This window comes from Centruroides vittatus, unplaced genomic scaffold (genome assembly GCF_030686945.1).
Source record: "Centruroides vittatus isolate TY-2023 unplaced genomic scaffold, ASM3068694v2 contig_799, whole genome shotgun sequence".
In the NCBI taxonomy this organism is placed as follows: Eukaryota; Metazoa; Arthropoda; class Arachnida; order Scorpiones; family Buthidae; genus Centruroides; species Centruroides vittatus.
In genome coordinates, this window is record NW_027122516.1 from 2,541,338 (window position 1) to 2,564,519 (window position 23,182).

At 30.6% G+C, this 23,182-nt stretch overlaps 1 protein-coding gene across 2 annotated transcripts in view; it reads right to left on the reverse strand.

The window, feature by feature from the left end:
• Positions 1-578: 578 nt before the first annotated feature.
• LOC136981947 (multiple PDZ domain protein-like) overlaps positions 579-23,182 on the reverse strand; it is a 45,579-nt gene continuing 22,975 nt past the window's right edge. The window contains exons 2-10 of one of the 2 annotated variants that reach the window (XM_067278372.1): positions 17,134-17,314; positions 9,692-9,798; positions 5,715-5,798; positions 5,499-5,625; positions 5,323-5,401; positions 2,540-2,570; positions 2,347-2,463; positions 1,931-2,097; positions 579-929 (exon numbers count right to left, since the gene is read on the reverse strand). In XM_067278372.1, the coding sequence (XP_067134473.1) occupies positions 677-929; positions 1,931-2,097; positions 2,347-2,463; positions 2,540-2,570; positions 5,323-5,401; positions 5,499-5,625; positions 5,715-5,798; positions 9,692-9,798; positions 17,134-17,278 (1,110 nt within the window). In that variant the 5' untranslated portion in view covers positions 17,279-17,314 and the 3' untranslated portion in view covers positions 579-676. Of the gene's footprint in view, positions 930-1,930; positions 2,098-2,346; positions 2,467-2,539; positions 2,571-5,322; positions 5,402-5,498; positions 5,626-5,714; positions 5,799-9,691; positions 9,799-17,133; positions 17,315-23,182 lie in introns of both variants that reach the window. The other variant, XM_067278371.1, reaches the window with a different exon arrangement.

Here is a 23,182-nt window from a genome sequence, read left to right on the forward strand (position 1 = left end):
TTAAAATTTAAATAAAATCACCATCATCTATATTGTTTTAATAAATTTTTATTTAATAATTTAACAGTATATAAATATTACATAAAATTATATCATTTATATCAAGCAAAAAAGTATAGAATTTTCTCTCATATTTTTTTTATTTATTTATTATTTCTTAAATTTAAAATTCGACGTTTAACCTACACCGGCAAGGACCACTATTTTCTTTAAAACCTCATACTTTTATGTACAAAATAATTTTAAATACTGGCAATAAGGCCTTATTGATTTATCCTTTCTACTCAACACGCGTGTCTTCACGATTTTCCTCACTCTTAGACACTTATCGATGATATATAAACGTTTTAAAAATACAATTATATATATATATACGTAGACCTTAAATTCTGTTTATTTTTTAAATATATATTTTTTTGGTTTATAAAACTATTCTTTATTTATTTATATTTTCCTTAAAATCCAAAGCTTGGCTTCAGAACAGGAGGCACAAATATATTTCATATTTTGGCACAATATTGATATTAAATGGACAAAAGAAAAACTGAAGCATGTACACAGTCAATACACAAAGACATATTTATGTATATTATATACAAATAAGGGGGAGAGAAAAAGTAAATTAATATTGCTAATGACACGGAATGAATTGGTATCACTTTTCAATAAAGCCGTGTTAAAAACTTGTCACGCAGATACTCGGTAGAAGGGGGTTTTCGGAACCCGCGTTACTGAAATCGTCAATGGTGTGAGCTTCTTGCTTGTTCGAGTGCATCATTTTAGTATTCTCGGTCACGATACTCAAACGCGATCTTACGCTTGAATTTCTGCTTATATCTTTGGATGGATACCTGTCTGTACCGGGAGGACACACGTTGCTGTTACAATTTGGAAATGCCAAAGAGTAGATATCTTTACTCACTGGAAGACTGTACAGAGAAAGAAAAAAAAAGGAATGCAATAAATCAATATTAATCGATACAGAATAGCGATTCTCAAGCTTTAGTTCTTCAAGCTTTCCGGGATCCTCAAGAATTCAAAAATTGAGGCACGTTTCAAGTAATTTCAAATGAGATTATAATTAAATTTATAGCAGCTACACACTTATCTGCGTGTATAAACTTAGCTTAAGATGTAATACAAGTAGATAACACAAAAAAATAATTAGAGAATTGGCCCTCGTTTGAGAAAATGGCCCTTCCGTCTTATGGGAATCCACCGGCTTGAAAAGATTGGGAATCGCTGGTATATAGAATATAAAACAATTGGAATTAATTAATTAATTATTAAACAAATAAGAGAAATTTTTCGGTCGTGGAATGAAAGTAAAAAACACAATCCGTTAAAGTCGAACGCATTTGTTCTGATTGGTTGCAATCGTACAGACGTAATATTCGGAGAAGCAACTGATTGGTCGAATTTACTATTTATATTTTAGTTAATTTAAAATATCCAATCAAAAATAATGAATTCGAATGAGAAAGATTATACTGTCAAACCTCGATATAGTGGCCTCCTAAACGGCGCCATTTAGATCGTCCCCTTTAAATAATAAAATATTTACGTAAACGATCCATTTATATTCTCTACAGGCCACGTTATTATATATAATTTTTAATTTTCGCCGTATTCACCGCCACACTCGATTTAGTGCCTATTTTGGAGGTGGCGCTAAATCGAGATTCGAATGTATTTATGGATTTTTTTTTTTTGAAAACATATTCGATTATAACTTTATTACTATTATTATTGTTATCATTTATATATTAATTGAATTTAATACCTTCAATTCGAAATTATCGATATAACGTCACTACAGTGTCACAATGTAATAAAATTCGATCGATTAGAGGCATGAAATCATATTCTTTGACGTTTCATTGAAGCCACCTTATCTCTGTCTTATAAATTTACATTATTTTATACGAACCTAGGCCTTTGTGTCTGCAATTTTTCCTTCGATATCCCGGTATAAGACGACCAGGTGCTGGTACGTGTCCTTAAAAACTGCTGCGCTTTCCTTCTCGCCCACTCTTGAATTGCTTGCGTTAAATGCGGTACACGTCCCAGTAAGAGAACTATATTACCGTCTAACTGCTATAAAAAAAAAAACATATTTAGAAAGAATTTACACTATTCGAAATAACGACAGTATGGTAAACAATGGGAAAGTTGCCTGGCGAAGCGGCTTTAACACAGCTGGATAAGCAAGCCAATGACGTTTCATTTGAAACAGACTACATCCTTGGCTTGTTTATAGTCCATTTTACGTTTAAAGTTAGATTTAAATTTATAATTTTTTTTTGAAAAACGTTTTAAAATCGCATGATAAACATCTTGACTTACCTGCAGCATGTGAGCCACATCCTTCTGATTGCTTTCACGAACGTTATGTCCATTAATCTCTAGAATCTGATCTCCCTGAAGAATTCTCCTACCGTGTCTAGCAGCTATACTACCTGGCTGCTAGAAGTTTATATATAATAATTATCAAATATATTTCAAGTACCAGAGGCCATTAATTTGTATAGTAACTTACCACGTATGTTATAAACACTCCACGTCCATTTCTGTAAGGAAAAAGAAAAACAGAGGAGAAGTTAGCAAATTATAATTCTATATTTATCTAGATTAACTAGTATGATAAGGAATTATGGATAAAGTAGAAGTGATGTTAAAAAAATAATAATGTGGTGATAGTGACAGTTCGGATCAATTTTATTTGTACTTGTATCTGATATCAGAGGCTAAATAAATATATTCTGAAGCCATCAGCAGTTTTCTGTCAGATATTTTTCTATATATATATATAACGAGGAGGGAAAACTGGTTTAGCGAATTTCTCGCATCGTTTTCTAACGGATATTCCAATTTTAAAGGTTAAAAATATTATAATTTGTTACATTAAATCAGTGATCAAGCATCCCCTTGAGTCTTCTACCTCCCCTTGAGAACGATAATAGATTCAAGAGGTGATGGAACCACTGATTTAATGTAACAAGGGGATTAAAGGGGTGCTGGAATCGCCGATTTAATGTAACAAGAGATTTAAAGGGGATATAGAAGGCAAGGAAAACAAAAATTCATTTTGAAACAATATAGGCCTATATATATATATAAGAAATTTATGCACTAAAAGGGAAATAGTAGTCCTGAAAGTTCGGGAAACACTACATCGATATGCTTAAAATTGAAACAAATTATATAACGAGAAACGTTTGATAAATGATGAATTATAGAAATGTAATGGATATTTAATACAAGAGAAAGGGTGAAAACGATTCTATTTTCAAGATTTTTTGCATGTAGAGTTAAAAATAACTAATTTGTTTATAATAAAACTGATATTTTTATGTTATTATGTAGAATCGATGGCGAAATGCCAGTCCGTATGCTAACCGAAGAAAACTGATAACAGAAATAATGATTAAAAAAAAAAAACTTTAAAATCAAATTATTAGTATTATTTTTAGAATCTTTTGTGTATAATTTACATTTATTATATACTCGTTTACTTTCTTCTCAGTCTACTGTATTGTGTTACTGTATATACTTATATTGTGTCTAAAAATCCCGTGCACGGACCTGGCTCAGATTCTCGTTATAACTAACCTATAAAGAGATGGATGAGGTATTTGATATAAGAGAAATTCCATCGTCTATGGCTTTATTCGAGTGATAAATATAGCTTTATTACGTGACAAATATGCCTACATTTATGTCTGCATCTAACATGATGCAGCTCATTTATAGTTTATATAACGATCTGTTACATCATCCTTCTAGGAGCAAAATATAGCCTAAGACAGCTTAATAATTGTTTCTAACACAGTTTTTTGGTTAAACTATTATAAAAAAGTTGTGATCTACAGACAACGTCGATTCGTTCTCTAATTGGTTAAAAACTGCTACAACGTAATTAAAAGGCGTGAATATTTAAATTATAGAATGAGCTGCGATTGGTTAAATTTCTTTTCGATCGTTATACGTAATCTACATCTCCAACGATTACGCTTGTCGTGTATTGTTTTTGCTTTCAACCAATCAGAGGAACGAACGTATACAGTAAAGCCTGTTCAAAACGGAAAAAAATATTCGGTACCGAGTCCGGTGCAGCGCCATTTTGCCTCCTCGTGATGGCATTTAGAACTATTTCTATACTTCTAAACAGAAAGAAACACTCATTGTATTCCGTAAAAATGTGTGTGTTTTTTTTTCAATTTATTTCATTATATTTTCGATTTTTGTCACTCGTTTTAAGGTCAAACTCTAATACAAGCGCGTAACGGAAATAAGCTCCTTTCTGTTACGATTTTATATTAGAATGAGGCATGTTAAAAATTCTAACGTAATGCACAACATTAAAGGCGCAAGTTGCGTAACCTGTATAAGGACATTTAAAAGCGCATTACATGATATAAATAACGCGTAATCAGCATTAAGTAATATTACGTGACGCACTTAACGCGTAACATTAAGGAGCGTTAAGCATCGTGTTAAATGTTAAGTATAGCAATTAAGTCACATTAACTTTACATAAGGCATAACGTTACCTCTTTACGGTTAAATTCTAATATAAACGCGTAACAGAAATAACTTTATTTCCTATGTAACATGTATGTAACCTGTATAACTGAACTGATGTCGATTTATGTAAGTGTAACTTATATTACCGAAGCTTCGCGTCGCGTCGCGTCTCGTCGCGTCGTAAACCAATATGGTGCCTCTTTTCAAAATTTCGTTATTTCGTGGTAAACTGTACAAATGAGGTTAATTACTCAACAAATAACAAACAAAATTAAAATTATATTGATTAGTATTACTATAACTAAACGATTTTTTAAAAAAGTTATCATTTTTGTTCCGTCGCATGCGTTACGCGATCGTAAAATAAAATTTGCTATAGTAAACGTATAAATTTATTATAAAAAAAAAATTAAAACTTTTACTTATAATGCTGAATTATTTCGCTTGTACAAAAATTTCGGTAATTTTAAATCAAATATTTGCTTCCATTTACTTATTTACTCTACGCGAAAGCGGCGCGCATCATCGCATCCTTACGCGGCGCGTCGCGACGCCATATTGTTTTTACAGAATTATGATTACATATATGAAATATTTGATGAAACCATTATATCCTCTCATTAACTATAAGGATATAGAGCGTAATAGACAGAAAAAAAAATCAAAATAGGCCTATTTAACCATTAATTTACTTCAATACGCATTTCTCCCTCGTAAAACATAAATTTATTCATCATAAATTAATATTTTAACTAATTAATAATATTTAAACCAATAAATAACGAAATTACTCACGTTCTCTGCACGATACTAACTCCAAGTTGGTCCTTGATACTACCTTTCCTTAATTCTACTGTTATAAATTTCGAAGGATCTGTAAGAAAGAAGGTATTTTCCTATATTTATAACCGTAAAAAAAAAAAAAAACTAAAAAAATTATATAAATTAAATAGAAAAATGCAACTTTTTACCACTTAAAGTCGTAAATAGAGTCTGAGGATTTTCCCTGAGTATTAAAAGACGTACTGGGGAGGAAGCTTCACGAAGTAATTTGACCGAATTTACAGACGTGACGTCCCTTAAAGATGCATCGTTAACCTATAAAAAAAACGCATTTAAACGTAATAAAAATGCAATTTTTATTTTTTTTTTAAACTAAAATTCAAATTATAAACATCGATACCCACAGCTAGAAGGACGTCTCCACGTTTCAATCGACCGTCCTTATAAGCTGCTCCATCTTTATGTACTTCAGTTACGCAAACTTGCTCCTGTACACGATAACAGACAAATAACTCCCCTTTTTAAAGAAACGTCGAATAAATTTATTAAAAAAAAATAAATAAATAAATAAATAAAATTAAAATTAAGCCATTAAAATAATTGTCACATTAATTAAGAACAATAAGTAAATCGATGCTCTTTCCATCTCAACCTGCTTAATTAAAGTTATTTCTTGAATTTATTTCGGTATTATTTTTTTAAAAAATGAAAAACAATATTATAAAATTACGTTCTTCAACGTTTGAAGGGGACCTTCAAACGTCGAGAAATGCAAAAAACAAAATCGGAGGTAATTACTGTGTAAGTGTGTGTGTGTGGGGCACGACGTTGTTCACCCTGTTTGAAGCTTAATAACTCCTATGCTTTTAGTCGAAAATTTCTGAAATTTTTCAGGGAGGTTTGTTTATTAGGGTGATTGATGCTGTTAAATTTTAGTGGTTAAAGGTCGAGGGAGTGAGGAGATAATGGGGGTCGTGTGTATCTCCAATAGGGTCGGACTTAATGACAATTTTACTCGTTATTATCATTTACAATTTCTTCTAAAACTCATCCCTACCCTCAAAATTAAGCATTTTGCCATTTTATAATAGTTAAAAATATAAAAATGTTTTTTAATTAAAATATTGTAACAGATGGCGCAACCATCAAATGTTGTCGGGAAAGTTAAGCAACTCTCTGTTCGATTTTTCATAGCACTAAATCACGCTAAATTAATTAATTATTATTGTTTTTTTGTTAATTTGCCTTACAATTTACCACAATTTCGGTATTATTTTTTAAAAGAAAAACAAAACTGAATACGGTGAAACCTGTATAAAACAGACTCGTAAGCTATCGAATATATTTTTTTCTGGTTTGGCAAGTGTCCGTTTTGGGCAGGTGATTTTTTTAACACAGAAGAGCGCTGCGCTCCCGTTTAGGCAGATTATGTTCCGCTTTGGACAGGTTTTACTGTATTATTTTTTTTAATTCGTTTTTATTCCTTTTTATAGCTACTTTTATTGGCTTTTTTTAAACATTAAACCGTGCGAAATTAAGTTAATGTTTGTGTTAATAAATTACGTTTCGACATCTCAAACTTGTAAAAAATTTACAAAAATTTTTGCACTTTGTGTGTTTATTTTAAATCTGTAAATTTAATTACGTAAATTATAATCGTAAATAATTAGTAAATAAACAAGGTTTAACAGGTGTAGTTAATTTCTACAAGCGATTTAAATCATAAAAACTTAACAAAGAACATTTACTAACATAAAATTAGACACTAAATTAACAAAATTCTTGCTGATTTTTTCGTCTTTAGCAAGAGGAATTTGTTTTGAAGAACAGTAAATTAGCATGTTTAATGCTGATTCAACTTGGAAACGTGACAAATGCCCGGGCTACTTAATGAAATAGTTGAATTATTTTAAAAGAATGATGCAGATGCATTAACAAATCAAAGAAAACATTACACTAAAAAGTATTTTAAAAAATGAAAGATTTCGTAGATCAACTCGACTTATTTACTTGCAGTGAAATGGCTTAAAATGTTAATAAATAAGCAGCACTCATAGATTTTAATGTGTTAAGAAAAGGTCCATTAGATGAAGGAAACGAAGATCTAGATGGAAATATTGTATACGCATGTTTCCATCTGTGATTTGGTATTGGTGCATTTTGAATCCACGATTTATGGATGACGTATTAAAATCCTGGTTCTTGTCTGGTTTGATCCTCGATGGGATCAGAACTCGTGTTTATCTTTAAAATGAAAAATACTTTAGCCAGTTAGATTAGGGAGCACGGTAGTTTTAACGTTCTTCATGAGACACTTAAATGTGTGTTCAGATCTCATCCGGAACAAAATGGATTTAAGATCTGGTCCAGAACCTTAACGAGAAAGAACGTTACGTTTAAAGCCGACTACACAAGTACTGGTATACCTGATAGGTATACTTAAACAAACATGCCAGTCTGGTATACCAGAACAGGCACACCAGTTTAGTATACCTGAACGTGTGTAGCCAGCTTAAATCTTCCATTGATACTTTTATAATTGTTAAACTAACAAATTATACAAACCTCTTACATCAAAATAAATTTAATTAATTGAAAAGTATCTATTTTTCTTAATAATTTCGTTAATTTCAGTTATTTTACAGTATAACTTCGGTAAATATTGGGTATAGAAGATATACGTTCAAGATCTACGACAAAGTAATTGCTTGTTGTACAGATTTATAGAGAACAAACTGATCGAAGTACGTCTCTGTATGCATTGATTTAGAATTAAACTAATTGCTGAGAAGGTCATTTGTTTGATTTATCTCTTAACTTCAGCTTAAATTACTTTAAAGCTATTGATCTTGCATTCTTGTTGCAAATATCGGTAAACTAAATAGGATAATATCTAGAATATTGGCGTTATTCTCCTCACATTTCCACTAAAAATAGATGAAAATCTTAGACGAATGCATGTTAACTACGTACTAAATCAATACACACACACACACCAGAAAAAGTTAAGACTTACAAAAATGTAATTTCGTCCATATGAGAATCGAACCCGTACCTTCAGCAGAACGAAACATATTTCACATTTTAAAAACATATATAAAGTTTAATTGGGCTGCAATTTGAAACAATTGTAGACCTATAAATTCCCATTGTCTGTCTGTATGTCCTCCTCTAATCTCTAGAACAGGATTAAATAGTTGAAAGCCGAGACAAGATGTGGAAAGATTAGGTGTAGGAGGCCCCGATCAAGTATATATAAACTTCCGGTTTGGACAGAAAGTCACGTTATTTCAATTCAAAAATTTTCCCTTGAAATGAGTTAATAGAGGTTGAAACTTTGAGGACATTTATGTCCATGTTAATGATGTTTAGGGGTTGTCTCCACCCCTACAATCTTCCCTCCTCCAAAACCCGATAAACATAATCAAATGCATAATCATTTAATGGTGTATGTGTATTGTAGTGGTGTGCTGAATATGGTGAAATGGCTCCCACACCATCCTCGTCTCCCAATCTCAAAAAAATATGACCAATAAAAGTGTTTTTTCAAAAGTTTAATAATTACACTAAAATTTATGCATTGACACCTCTTTAGACAGCATATACAGATTTTAAATATAATTTAAACATACGAGGTTATGTTTTTAATTAAAAATATAATTTAAACTTAAATCGGCATGGAGATAGGTCAAAAAACGACCCCCATATTTTTACATTTTTGGACTTGGGACACATCAGAAAATGCAAAAAAAAGGGGTTTTTTTTCTGTATGTATGGATGTTGGTGTGTGTATGGGGCACGATTTTGTTTACCCTCTTTAAAGCTTAATAACTCACGTACCTTTTGTCGAAAAATTTCTAAAATTTTGCTGAGAAATTTTGAGCATTAGGGGAAAATTTCTAGAAATTTTGAAGAAAATCCCTAACCATTGGTTCGGGAGATATGGACCACAACCTTTATATCTCATGAAGACTTAAAGGTAATGGTAGCAATTATTGGGATTGAAAACAAATAAACAACGCCAGGAAAGTCCAGCAACACGCAAGCTTTTTATTTATTAATTTATAAAGGATTTAACAAGTTTAATAATGATTATAAACGATAATATCAGTTATAGTCAAGAAATTTAACAAAAAGGGATGTTTATATACAATATAAATCAACAATTAAAAAAAAAAAAAAATGCCGGAACGATCATTAACAGCAATCATTATCCTTACAAATGATACATAAATCAACAATTAAAAAAAAATAATCAAATACATCATGATTAATGATTATTCCGTAAAGAAGCTCGCGACATGCAAAACTATCAATAAAGAGAATTTTTAAAGAATTAATTTTAAATTTATTTATTTTTATATTTATATAAAATACTTACCAAATAAGTATCGTTACCCCCAGCGATGCTGATACCTAATTCGGATTTTTTATCTTTTTTTAATACAATTGTCGTCTCTACGAAGTCTTGAATGTTACTCAGAGCATCTGGAGCAAACGAAAAAAAAAATTCTTTTATCGATTTTAAAAACTAAAAATAAAAAAAAATGAAAGAAAACAGACTTCACACGTCTTCATTATAATTTAATCAATGGAGCTTTCGTCAGTTTGTACATCCTTTTTTTAATTTAGTAAATAAATATTTAATCGTTTCATTCCACGCTATTGGTGTAAGAAGTGGGATTTCTTAAAAATACACGGTATAACATCAGGAATGAGTTCCTCGTGTGTAGACAATAAAGATGGTTTATGTATACAAAAGTATGTCTTGGTTACTGAGTTATTAACAGGAATGTCTTATCTTCCGCAGATGATTTCCTTCATCACAAGGGCCCACCAGTGGCCGAGTGGGTAAAACAACTGAAAACTGGTAACTCGTGGGTTCGCACCTGGTCATGTAGAGTTTTCTGGGTTTTATTCATGTTGGCATACCCCCTTTGGAGATCGCTCCCTTGTCATGTTGCCATAATCAAATAAACCAAATGAAATCAAGATAGAACTTTGTAAGGTGATGTGAACGGTTATGTGTTGTAGAAGACCTTCAGAACTCGGAAACCAAACATTTATGGACGTGTGTTGATATAAACTATTGTGTACACATTACAAACTCATTATGTTATGCCGTGTATTTTTGAGACACCCTGTATGGCGAATGAAGTATTCAAATGCGGACTTTGTCAGCAACGTTATTGCTGTGTATCTTATAAAGTTCGATGGTAATTTATGTTAATATGTGTCTACCAAGTTACGTATTCAGTATGGAAGATTAGAGTGACTACATTTCATATGATAAGCTGCAGAGGAGAGGGTTGCCAAGCGGTAAGATGTAATAAACTAGCAGAAACCAGGTCCCTTGAAAGCCTGGTACGAGACCCTGCTGGAGTGACCCCTTTTTGTTCTTTATGAGGCCCTTAACTTTTTCTGGGGCAAAGGAAAAGTCCCCAGTTCCTCCCTCTCAATGGCCCTGGCAGAAACAAAGTATGAATTTATACTGAAGAATTTTACATCGTATCTGACAAAATGCAATTGCTGAGCGATTTTATTTTGTGTGTAAATATATGATTATTATGGTAAATATATATATATATATAGAAAAAGAAGAAGGAGAAGGAGAAGATCGCAAATAATTTAAATTAAGAAATGGACTAAATCAATAGAATTAGATCTAATAAGAGATGCTGTTGCTTGTATTTTAGATTGTCTGAAAGTTCAAGCTGAATAATGAATAAAAATAAGACGATGTATTTTCTAAATTACCATATCAATTTAAAAGATCAGGCTAACATATCCCTCATATGATGAGCTTGGAAGGTCTTTGAAAAGTAGTAGAAGACAACAAGACAACACGTGAATATGAATATATGAATTTTTATGATGGAATTTTACGTGACACCTCACAAAAGCAGTTGCTGAACGAATATTTATTTATTTATTTATTTATAAGTATATTAATAATATATTCATACATTCGAACGACCTTCGAGGAAGCGAATGTTCGATAAAAATCGAAACACATCAACTTGTGTTTACGTGTTTACATCACGTAGAATTAAAAATAAATTTTTATCGAAAAATCTAAGTGATGGTATTTCTTGTTGAATTTGGTTTTCTTCTGTTGTATCAAACATCGATATAAATATTCTGTATAAAAATCTAGATTCAAAAATACGTTAAAAGCCAAAGATAAATCTTATGTTTAATGATTGAACCCAAAGATATTAAACCCATTGTTTGAATCCTGTTCTTATATACGAGGGATGTAGTTAAAGTAATGCAAAAGTGGTCGTAACTTTTTAATTTACTGACACAGATCGTTCAAATTGTACTTGTTGGTAGAGTAAATCTTCCTCTACACATAGGTGCTACTCAACATAGTCCCCATTACAAGCAATGCATTTGCGCCATCTTTGAACCCAACGCTGGTATCCTCTTCGAAAAAATGCTCACCTACAAGCTCGGATCTGGAGCCATTTAAGGACAATCTTTGGGGACAAAAATTTTATGATACAGATTGGGTGAAATTGGTTGTGAAGAAGCGAGTACGACAGTTCACACCTGAATTTTTTCATACAGAATTACACAGTTGGATTCAACGATGATGTAAATGCATCGCTTGTAATGGAGACTATGTTGGTCTTAGTACCTTTATATAGAGGAAGAGTTACTCTATTAACAAGTAGAATTTGAACGATCTATGTCAGTAAATAAAAAAGCTACGCCTACTTTTGCATTACTTTCACTACATCCCTCGTATATAAGAACAGAATTCAAACAATGGGTTTAATATTTTTGGGTTCAATCATTAAACATAAGACTTATCTCTGATAGAAGTTATATTTTAGACAACTGTCAAATTAAAAATTACATTATTTTATTGTGTTCTATTTGATTATTTTTAACCATTCAGTCAATCTTTGTTAGTAAAACATTTTTAACTTACCCTTTAACAATTAGGTACAATCTTTAATATCTTATATTGACGCATCCTCTAAATCCATAGAGACTGTAATTAACTTAACTCTGTCTTCTCTACTATTTTCCATGATTTAGAATATATATTTTACAGAAAGAAAAACCCGAGAAAGGAGTAATTATACAGTAGGATCTATATAATATGCAGAAATATATAGATCCTACTTTATATCGTTGCATAACGCACAGATATATGCTATACGATAATTATATGCATAGCACAGTATTGACTTTATCCCATTTTGTAGGAAGCCAAATAAGGTAAAGATAATATAATTTATCTGTATATAACATATATTAAATTATTTACTTATACAAAAAGGCAAGGTCATATTGATTACAAAGATATTTTTATTTTTATTACTGTATATAAATATTCTATAATGCATCATTTGTATTAACTTGTATAAATATTTCGTGAAATAGTTTAATATTTTTTAAGTCATATGCAAATATTTAATAACGCAGAATTATTAACCCACATTAAACTTAAAACGTATTAATTTGTTTTGAAAAAATTATCTTTAATCCTATTATTTAACATTTTTCGAAGAGAATAAGCTATTTCGAGTGAAAATAAGAAAAATTTTAAATTTGAAGACAGTCACTAAATATATTAAGTGGAGCAATAACTCAAAGTGGAATATGTCATGTGAGGAAGAGCCTAAAGTAGAGTATATCAAGTGGAGAAGAGCTCAAAGTAGACTATATCAAGTGGAGAAGGAGCCCAAAGTAGAGTATATTATGTGAGGAAAAGCCCAAGGTAGAGTAAATCATGTGAGGAAAAGCTCAAAGTAGAGTATATCATGTGAGGAAGAGCTCAAAGTAGACTATATCAAGTGGAGAAGGAGCCCAAAGTAGAATATATTATGTGAGGAAGAGCCCAAAGTAGACTATATCAAGTGGAGAAGGAGCCCAAAGTAGAGTATATTATGTGAGGAAAAGCCCAAGGTAGAGTAAATCATGTGAGGAAAAGCTCAAAGTAGAGTATATCATGTGAGGAAGAGCTCAAAGTAGACTATATCAAGTGGAGAAGGAGCCCAAAGTAGAATATATTATGTGAGGAAGAGCCCAAAGTAGACTATATCAAGTGGAACAAGAGCTCAAAGAATAATACTGTACTCTACATCAAATGGGCCAAGGGAACAAAGTAGTATATAGTAGACTTTTTAAGTCCATTATGCATTACTTAGTGCTCTTGATCTTATTTGATACATCCTATTGAATACATCACTTTATTGAGAAGAAGAAAGTTTAGTCTATCTCGTGATCTTGGGAATTTCATTACATTTCCTTAATCTTTCTTGCTATAACTTTATATTTCTACATTTTAAAATTAATATTGATATTTATATAAATAAAAATTACGAAGCTTAAAATATGTATGTATTTATAGAAACTCTTATTATCTATTTATATACCGTATTTTACGAACTATAAGACGCTATGGACTATAAGACGCACCTGAATTTTGGAGGCAATTTTTCGAAGAATAAGGTGCGTCTTATAGTCCGTAAAATACGGTATATTTAGTAGAAAGAAAACTTCAATTTTAAAATGGAAATGGTTCAGGAACGAACAAAGGTCAATCTGCCATTGCAAATATAAAAGGGAAAACCGAACTGGAATTGATTGTTGAGGTACTCAAGCACTTCTCTGTGGTAATGAGAAATTGCACCGTATTGGTGGAAGTGAATCTGTGTAGCACACTTCGTTTCTTCTAAACGAAACAGACAAGCTCGTTTCACACCTGTGAAAGCAGCCATCTTGATACTGGCTGATCGCACTGAGGTGTACTAAAGTTTATGTGAATAAAACTTGATGTGTATGGCTAACATTTTGCATTTAAAAATATTGTACACGTCCTTTGATTAAATTTTTATTCTCCTGCAAAGTTGTGAAGACAATTTTGAAACTTCCTGTATTTATATCCTATGCAGCGATTAGATATGTTTATTTTAAAATTTAATAAAAGATAATTTTTTATTTGTATATTATTATAGAAAAATATTGTAAATTAACAAAATTAACAGGAAAATTTTTACATTAAATTAAGGAAAATTGATAAGAATTATGATTAATTTAACAAGAAATAAAAATAGGCGGAATTTCCTATCTGTTTCCGCCCATTTCTATCTTGTTATCCAATCATCGTTAAGACCTAACCTTCTTCATTAAAATATTTTATACGTTATATAACATATATATCACAGAGAACCGCTTATATTCTAAGAAAAGTTTTTAATATTAGGTTACAAATATTCGATGTATAAATGAATATAAACAAATTAAAAACTCATACTTGGAGCTTTAGTGCTATTCTGCTCCCAAATTTAATGAATATTTCTAATTTATTTTATATTAATAAGCAAACAAAATGAATATTAAAATAAACAAAAGTATATTATTAGATACGAATATATCACATCTAATAATAAATTTTCGTTTTTCTCCCCTCGAATTCGTTCGTTTTCTTAAAAGTAATCTTTCTTTAATAAATATGCCATTGGTGTTGACATTATAAACGAAAAAACGTATTCTTTATCGTCTTTATAACAGGGGAAAAAGTGAAATAATTGATAAAAAGAACATTCCCAAGAGGTAGAATGTGTATGGTTATAAGGTAAACACTGTTCTTCCAATAAATCTACCGAACTAACAGCCTCTACTTGAGTCTACAGAATTGTATAACAGTGTCTATGAGAGGAAATTGATGAACATAAAATGTTTATAATCTTACTTTTATATATAGAATTTCTTCTATAGAAGGTTCTTTGAAAAATCTTAACCAATACCAAAGCATATTATCCAATTCAAAAAATCTATTTTAGATGCTGAATTGAAATTTCGCTGCAAGCAAACTTCAAAAAGTACAATTTTCGTTCTCTGAGACTAGATTAAATCAATAGTTGCGTGTTTTATAATATTATAAAAAACAGTTGAATTTGGCTTTCAAATTTCACCAGAATTATGTTTATTATTTTCAAAAATGCTTATATATTTTACTATTAATAACATATTATTAAATTTTTTTGGTAGAGTTTATGAGAACGTGAATATAATTCATTGGTTGAATTGTTTCTTGAAGATACCTCATAGTTTCTGGTAGATCTCCTCCTTTAGTATTCTCGTGAATGTTATGAGAAGTTATAATTGGGGTACTGCTGCCATCTTTGATTCGTATATCTGTTATAACAGATACGTGCGGATCCACACAACAGAAAGGTTCCTTCAGGTTTCAAATTCGATGGAACTCTAGTGATTTTTAATAAGAAATTCGAATAGAAACATTGTTCTAACTCTGATCCATATTAATTAAAGATTCTTTAGATCTATGGATTACTTGCGGTTTCCTCACAGTGAAAAGTAATCGCTTTCCTCTAGGAAAGATCCGGGTTCGGATTCCAAACCATTGGATTCAAACTTGGATTTCTTATAACTTTTCATTGAGGATTCGAGTTGGGGCACCATAAATCAGAACAACAAGCGAAATTTAGGCAGACAACATAACAAATTATGCATTGGTGTAGAGCTATAGGTGGCTAAGAACCCTCATTTAGTCGTCAATGCCTACATAATATATGCTTTCGGTTTCATCACGTGAACTTGGCTACTGTTACGTTTTCTTATAATTGAACGACTGAAAAAGACAAAAAATAACAGTCAGAGTTGTTTTAGCATGCCCCTGTAGCCCAAAAATGATTTATTGCTGGCAATTAGACTGCATTTATTGCCTCAATAATTCAATCTAATCCTTAATTTCACATACTGTACTCATAAACTTATATTCATATACTGTACAAGTAAAACAACAACACATCTAATAATATTTATAATAACGAGTAAAACATTTGTGTTAATAAAGTTTTTTTTTTAAATTTTATTTAAGTAATTTGTAATATAGTTTCGTGTATTTCATGAAATTCTGAGAAAGAAATGCTGTTAACTTCGGCTCTTTATATGCAAATAGTCTATTTTAAAGAGAGGATGTGTTAGAAATCTTAAAAATTTCTTCCTATTTTCTAAGTAAAAAAAAAAAGAAAAAAGAAAACACAGGATATATCGGATACATTTCTATTTTTCTCGCTTATAGTAATAACAGTAACAATGTTTCCCATCTTTAAACACCACACAACATCTACGTAACGTGAAAATCGTTTAAACAATGAAATTATTCATAGCATCACTTTACCACGAGAACAATTGTTATTGACGATCTTCTTACTTCTGTTAAAGAGACCTCAAGTGAATATCTACCAATAACAATGATCGTGTTATTGCTCAGATAGCGATTGTTACTATTGCATTATGTAGAATGCTACGTTGAGGAGCGTATTTATTGTTGCTTCACTGAATATGTAGAATCATTACAAGATCGAATTACATCGAATATCATCACCATCATCAAAAGAGTAAGTCAACTTTCATCGCTTATATTTCGAATTTTTTAAAGCTAAAAATCAGTTTAAAAACGTCGAATGTTTCGCAATTAAAATAAATTCTCGTTATAAACAATTCCTGTAAAAATAACAATTAAAATTTATCCAATAATAACGATTTTTCTGCGATTGTAAGCTACGTATAAGATTCTGTCTGCTCGCGCGAGGAAGACACCTAATGACGTAAATATCATAATCAACAGACACGTCCATTATTATTTTAGGGGGTTGAGCTCGTGTCAAATAACTTGAAATATTTTTTTAATCAAGTAAGGTGTTTCGTGTCTCGAACAATCCCCTATTTATGAAAGTGGGCTCGTCCCATTTGACGTCATTCCATTACGCTGAAGTGCCTTCCTAGTGAGAAAAGACTATGATTTTAATATTAGAATCGTGTAGTTTTATATCTTACTTTTTGTCGAAACTGGAGTAATGGCGTGACAGGGGGATAAATGAATGTCAACTGTCAACGGACTGTCTGGTAACAAGACAACATGATAAGGATTATCGGTATCTTCTTCGCAACATAAACTCTCTTCTGATTCTAGCTGAGACATGATCTTCGGCTCGAAAACATTTCAAAAATCCTTAATCTGTAAAACAATAACATAAGAAAGGTTTTATTCGAATATAAGAAAAGAAAATTTGTACTTTAATCTAGGTCAAACCTCGGTTTAGCGTCACAAACAGCATCGTCCTTCTAAAGTGTTATGAATATCTGCCAATGGACCTTCCCAATAAATATTAAGAGAACTTTCAAACACATCGTTAGCCTCAAAACGTGACTCAGACTCTCAAACATAAAATTGTATGTAAACTTTATTACTATACTTTAATTATTATTGTTTGAGGTACTTCGATTTGGTGTCACACTCGCTTTAACGCCAGTTCCAGAGGTAAACAAACAGTGACGCTAAATGAAGTTTGACTGTGTATTTTTAAACGTTACAGACAGACAGTTAAAAGTCCGCGGTTGTATCTGTCTGTAACGTTCTATTTCACAAAAGACAGTATTTAATATCATAAATTGAATGGATTAATAATGTCTACTTTATGTGATTATAGAGGGTTCGAGTTTCGCCAACGGGCTGTCCATATAGAGTTATCCGAGTTTTCTTCCGAATCTAACAGGGGCCAGTTTGCCAAAAAATAATGGCACTCTTCTTGGTAGATTGCCTGTGTTTCAGTGCCGTATTTCATTAGTCCAAATACATTTCTAATATTGTAAATACATTGAATCTCCAGTAACGGCCACCTCTAAATAACGGTCATTTTTTCAGAAACTTTCCATTATGAGATGCACACAAAACAGTCCGCAAACTACGACCATTGACCATTGTTTAGAGGTTTGATTGTATATCTAAAAAAACAAGCAACGTTGTTGCTGGACTTTCCTGGCGTTCTTTATTTGTTTTCATTTCTAACAATTGCTACCATCACCCCTTTATACACGTACGTGTTCAGATTTGTTCTGAAGGTATTAAGGGAATGGGAACCATATCTCTCGAACCAATGGTCTGAATTTCCTGAAAATTTCTGGAAACATTTCTCCCTGATACACAAACCTCTCTGCCAAATTTCAGAAAATTTCGTCTAAAGATACAGGAGTTATTAAGCTTCAAAATGGGTGAATAAAATTGTGCCGGCTACACACATTCATACGGGGGGGAAACAGAATTTGTTTTTGCATTTCTCGACGTTTCAAGGACACCAGGTCCAAAATGTATAAAATAAACACATTATTTCCGTTAAGATAATTAAAAAATGGATAAATATTAACGTTTATATATTTACAAAATTGGACTTTTTCCGAATTATTTTCTTCGATCGAGGACTTAGTAATTCAAAAACTGTAACTTTATAACGCTATAACTATAACTATAGCCATTATACTGTATATATATATAAACACACACATTTATTAATAATTTTTGCTATTTAAGCGCTAAAAAAATGGACAATTTAACAATAAATTACTTAACTTTTGCCATATTAAGCATCAAAAGATGAATAAAATTCGACCATAGATTATTTAATATTTTCCACATTAAGCACCAAAAAATGAATAAAATTCGACTATAAATTCTATGACTTTTCTCACATTAAGCACCGAAAAACAGAAACAAAAAATCGATATTAAGTACGACTTAAACCATTTTTATTTATATAAAAATAAATAAATATATTTCCCCCCTCAAACGGATTCTTCTTTTACAGATTATTAAGCATGGAAGCTGGAGGAATAATCTTGAAGCAATTAAAATATTAATTATTGAACAAGGTTTATCATTAAAGTGGAGAAAAATTCTCCCTTAAAGTCATTTTACTTTCAATAATAACAAAAATGCATTCAATTAAGTAATCATTTCCTGTTGAATGTTATGTTAAATAAGAAACTGTGATTTAATAACCACAACTTCAACGAGAAATTATCAATTTTCTACAAGCAAATGTGTCTTTTTAACGCATCCAACGATAAATAAATGACTTATATATTATAAAATAAATCAATTTATATACTTACAAATAAAATTTTTGTAATTAATAAACAATAAAATTCATGCATTGGGTCATTTATTAATTATAAATGTCTAAATTATTCCAAAAATATTTATTTATTTTAATATATTATAACTAAATAATTTAATTTATTTTATTTCAAAAATATTTTATCGATAAAAAAAAATTTTTGCAGCGAGTTGCGTAACTTTTCCGGCTGTGATGGGATTTTATTTAAAAAATAACTTTTATATTATTAATCATATATATATTGTGTGTGGCGCCATCTGTTATGAGATTATATCGTAAAAATGTTTATATTATTAATTTAATTATTATAAAATGGCAAAAATCTTAATTTTGAGGTAGAGATGAGTTTTATAAAAGAAAATTATAAAAAATGCTAATGCCGAGCTGCGATTTTTAAACTTATTTTAATTTCAACCAGACATATAATTAAGCGGGCTGGTGTCTGTCTATCACGCTCTACTTTTGAAAGGCTATAGAAAAAAAAAAAAAAAAGTAGCGAATTAATTTCATTTTATAGAATTTATAGCACTTCCAGAGAAACCATTTTCACTTTTTCGCCATTCATTATACTCGAAAGGTGAAGGACACATGATTTCGGGGGGCTTGAAGTGAAGACACATAATGGTGTTTCTACTGTAGTATCAAAGTCATCTAGAATTTCCCTAATCTTCTGGCAAATTCTGATTCCATCCTGGAAGCTCCATTGTGGACTTTCACCATGAGTCCATCACGAGTCTCTGGTTTATGTTAGTCGCAATTCTTACGGATAGTCGCAAACATAAATAAAAGAATTTTATGAATATTTCTACCATTATAACATCGAAATAACGCTCTGTTTCCGTGTTGTAATGACACTCGAAACAACACAAAAAATACACTGTTTCGAGCAATACCGTTATTGGCTATTTTGAAAGGAAATGCCATCGTTTACTTTCATGTAAATAAATTACAGAGAAATGAATTATGCAAAAAACATTTGTGAATGTTTTAAAATAATCAAAGTAATAAAATTTTCGATCAAATAATAATAAAAGACAAAATTAAATTACAAAAAATAAATTTTAAGACCGAAAATACATTTTTTAAAATTTTTTAAAAATATTTGAAGAAGATTTACAACACCTTAACGTCTTTCGTGGAGTTTTATTTCTCCAATTGAAAGTTAAATAATCGACATTTTCGAAGGTTATTTGTTGAAATTTTATAAATAATGTACCACAAAATATTTTACACAATCTTCAAATGTCTGCTTCTCTTTATAAACGTTTGCTTTTGACTAAAATTATGGTTAAATTATAGACTAAAATTAAGATTTAAGAAAGAGAAGGATAAGGAGAAGAAGAAAATAAGAAGGAAGAGGAGGAGAATGAGAATGATGAACAAGAGGAAGATAAGGAGGAGAAAAAAGGGGAAATAAAGGGAGAAGAAGAAAATGAGGAGGAAGAGGATAGAAAGAGAAGGAGAAGAAGAGAATAAGAAGAATGAGCAAGAGAAAAATGAGGAGGAGAGAGTAAGAAAATAGTAAGATTCTCCTTCTCTAGTAACAATAGTAAGAATAAGAAGGAAGAGGCGGAGAGAATGAGAATAAGGAGGAAGAGAAGGAGAAGAAGAGAAAGAAAATTAGACTATATTTTCAAACAGTATAAAATGATTTAACAAATTTATTAAATAAAAGTTTAAAACATTATCAAAATTAAGTGTTAAATAAGATTATCTTTCTTATAAAAATTCTTTATAAAATTTACAAAAATTTACAATAAAAAAAAAATTTTCGCTTAGTTATTTATGGTTAATATAAAACAATCAAAAAAGTATTTAAAAATCTCGATAGGAAAAATGAAATAATATTGACAGAGTAATACTCGAAAGACGTTGCTATTATACTATTGTAAGTATAACAAATTATAAAAGTTCGTTTCTTGGATTCGTAGTGTAAGTCAATACAGAGGTAACTGTAGACAGACTTTCAATTTATGTCGTCATCATTGATTTTTTTTCCTTGAATAAGATTCTCTATTCAAGCAGCTGAAAAGTTTCGAACAGACAACATTACAGATCGCTAGAGTTGATAGAAAAGAGTCAAAGAACGTAACGCGTTATAAAGAACTTGCATGCGTTAAATCAATTTTGTGATTGAATAAAATAATATATTCAAATTAAATTAAATTTTGGAATTAATTTCTTTTTAAATTACTATATTTTTATTATTATTTTTTACTTATTAATATATCAGGAAATTAAGTTCGACGAAGACAATGGCTCTTTGAAAGGTTTTTTTTTTTAACGTAAAATTACTGCTTTTGCGTATATTAAAATGATAAATTTATAATTTAAATAAATAAATAATTAAATTTTTGCATAGAATTTATAATTAAATAAATCAATGACTAGTTGAGATTTTACTTTCCCTGCTCTTATATATATATAACAGAGAGAAAGTATGGAGAAATTTTTTTAAATTTTCGCCGTACTTTTCCCCCAAAATTTTTACATTTTTGGACTCGGGGGCCCTTAAAACGTCTAAAAATGCAAAAAATTGAGGGTTTTCTGTATGTATGATGTTACTGTAGTGTGTGTTTGTGTTTGTGTTTGTGTGTGTGTGTGTGTGTGTGTGTGTGTTCATCCTCTTTGAAGCTAAATAACTCTTGTGCCTTCTTTTGACAAAAATTTCTGAAATTTAGCAAGGAAGTTTGTGTATTAAGAACATTAATGCTATTAAATTTTGGTGGTTAAAGGTCGAGGGGAAGGAGCGATAGAGGTGATCAAGTGTCACATCGCGAATGGGATAGGATTTTACCCGTTATTAGCACAATTTTTTCTTAAACAAAACTCGTCTTACCCTGAAAATTAAAGATTTTTGCCATATTATATTAATTAATAATATAAATAGTATTTTTTTAAAAATAAAATCGCGTAACAGATGGCACCACAAACAATTTTAACTCTTGCCTGGAAAGTTACGCAACTCGTTGTAGGATTTTGATTAAAATCAATAGTACTAATTTGAATAGAAGTAGTAATTAATTAAAAGCGGGGATGGCCAAACCTTTCTGAGCCCGTATACTAAGCATATTTAGCTTTAAAGATGTTTATGCGTGCTAAAGTTCAACAGACTCGTGCCGGTGGTCTACGTAATTCCGTTCTGGGAAAATTTTTGAATTAAAATCACGTAATTTCCGGTTTGAACCGGAATTTCGCATATAGTTAATTGGGGCTTCCTGCCCCTATGATTTCCACGTCTGGTCTCTCGCTTTTCGTCTATCTAACTTCGTCCTCGAGATTAAGGAAAAACAGACCGACAAACGGACGACAGTAAGAATTTATTGGCTGCAATTATAAAAAAATTGCAGCAGCCCAATAAATAAATAAATCATTAATATTATTTGAAGTTTCACTGTCATTTATCTGAGTAATTAGTTATATTATAAGATAAATTGATAAATTTCAATATCACTTATGACAGTTTAACATTGAAAATCTCATCCAAGTGTTAATTAAATAAGGAGAACGCCATTTTGAATCGTTAGAAAACAGATTTAACAATTAATTTTATTACTGTATTTTATTCCTCGCGCAGTTTATTTGTGATTATCTGCTTTTTAAGCTGATAAACTCCATAAGTTTAACCAATTAGTGAATGAAATTCTGTTAAGGAACGTCCGTAAACAATTATATCATTATCAATAAGGCAAGTTACACTTAATTTTATAACAATAAAAACAATTGAAATTAATATACAGTGCGGCTCAAAAATCAGTTAACCGTTTTGTATTGTCCGTTACACGTATACTTGTGAATGTGTGACTGTAAGCTGAATTTAGAATAAGGCGTTTTTCTATTTTAAAAATGGTAGAAATAAGTCTTAAAATGTGATTAGTCCGTCTTTTATTCTTTACAAGGATTACTGACTTGTAATTTAACTTTACAAGGGC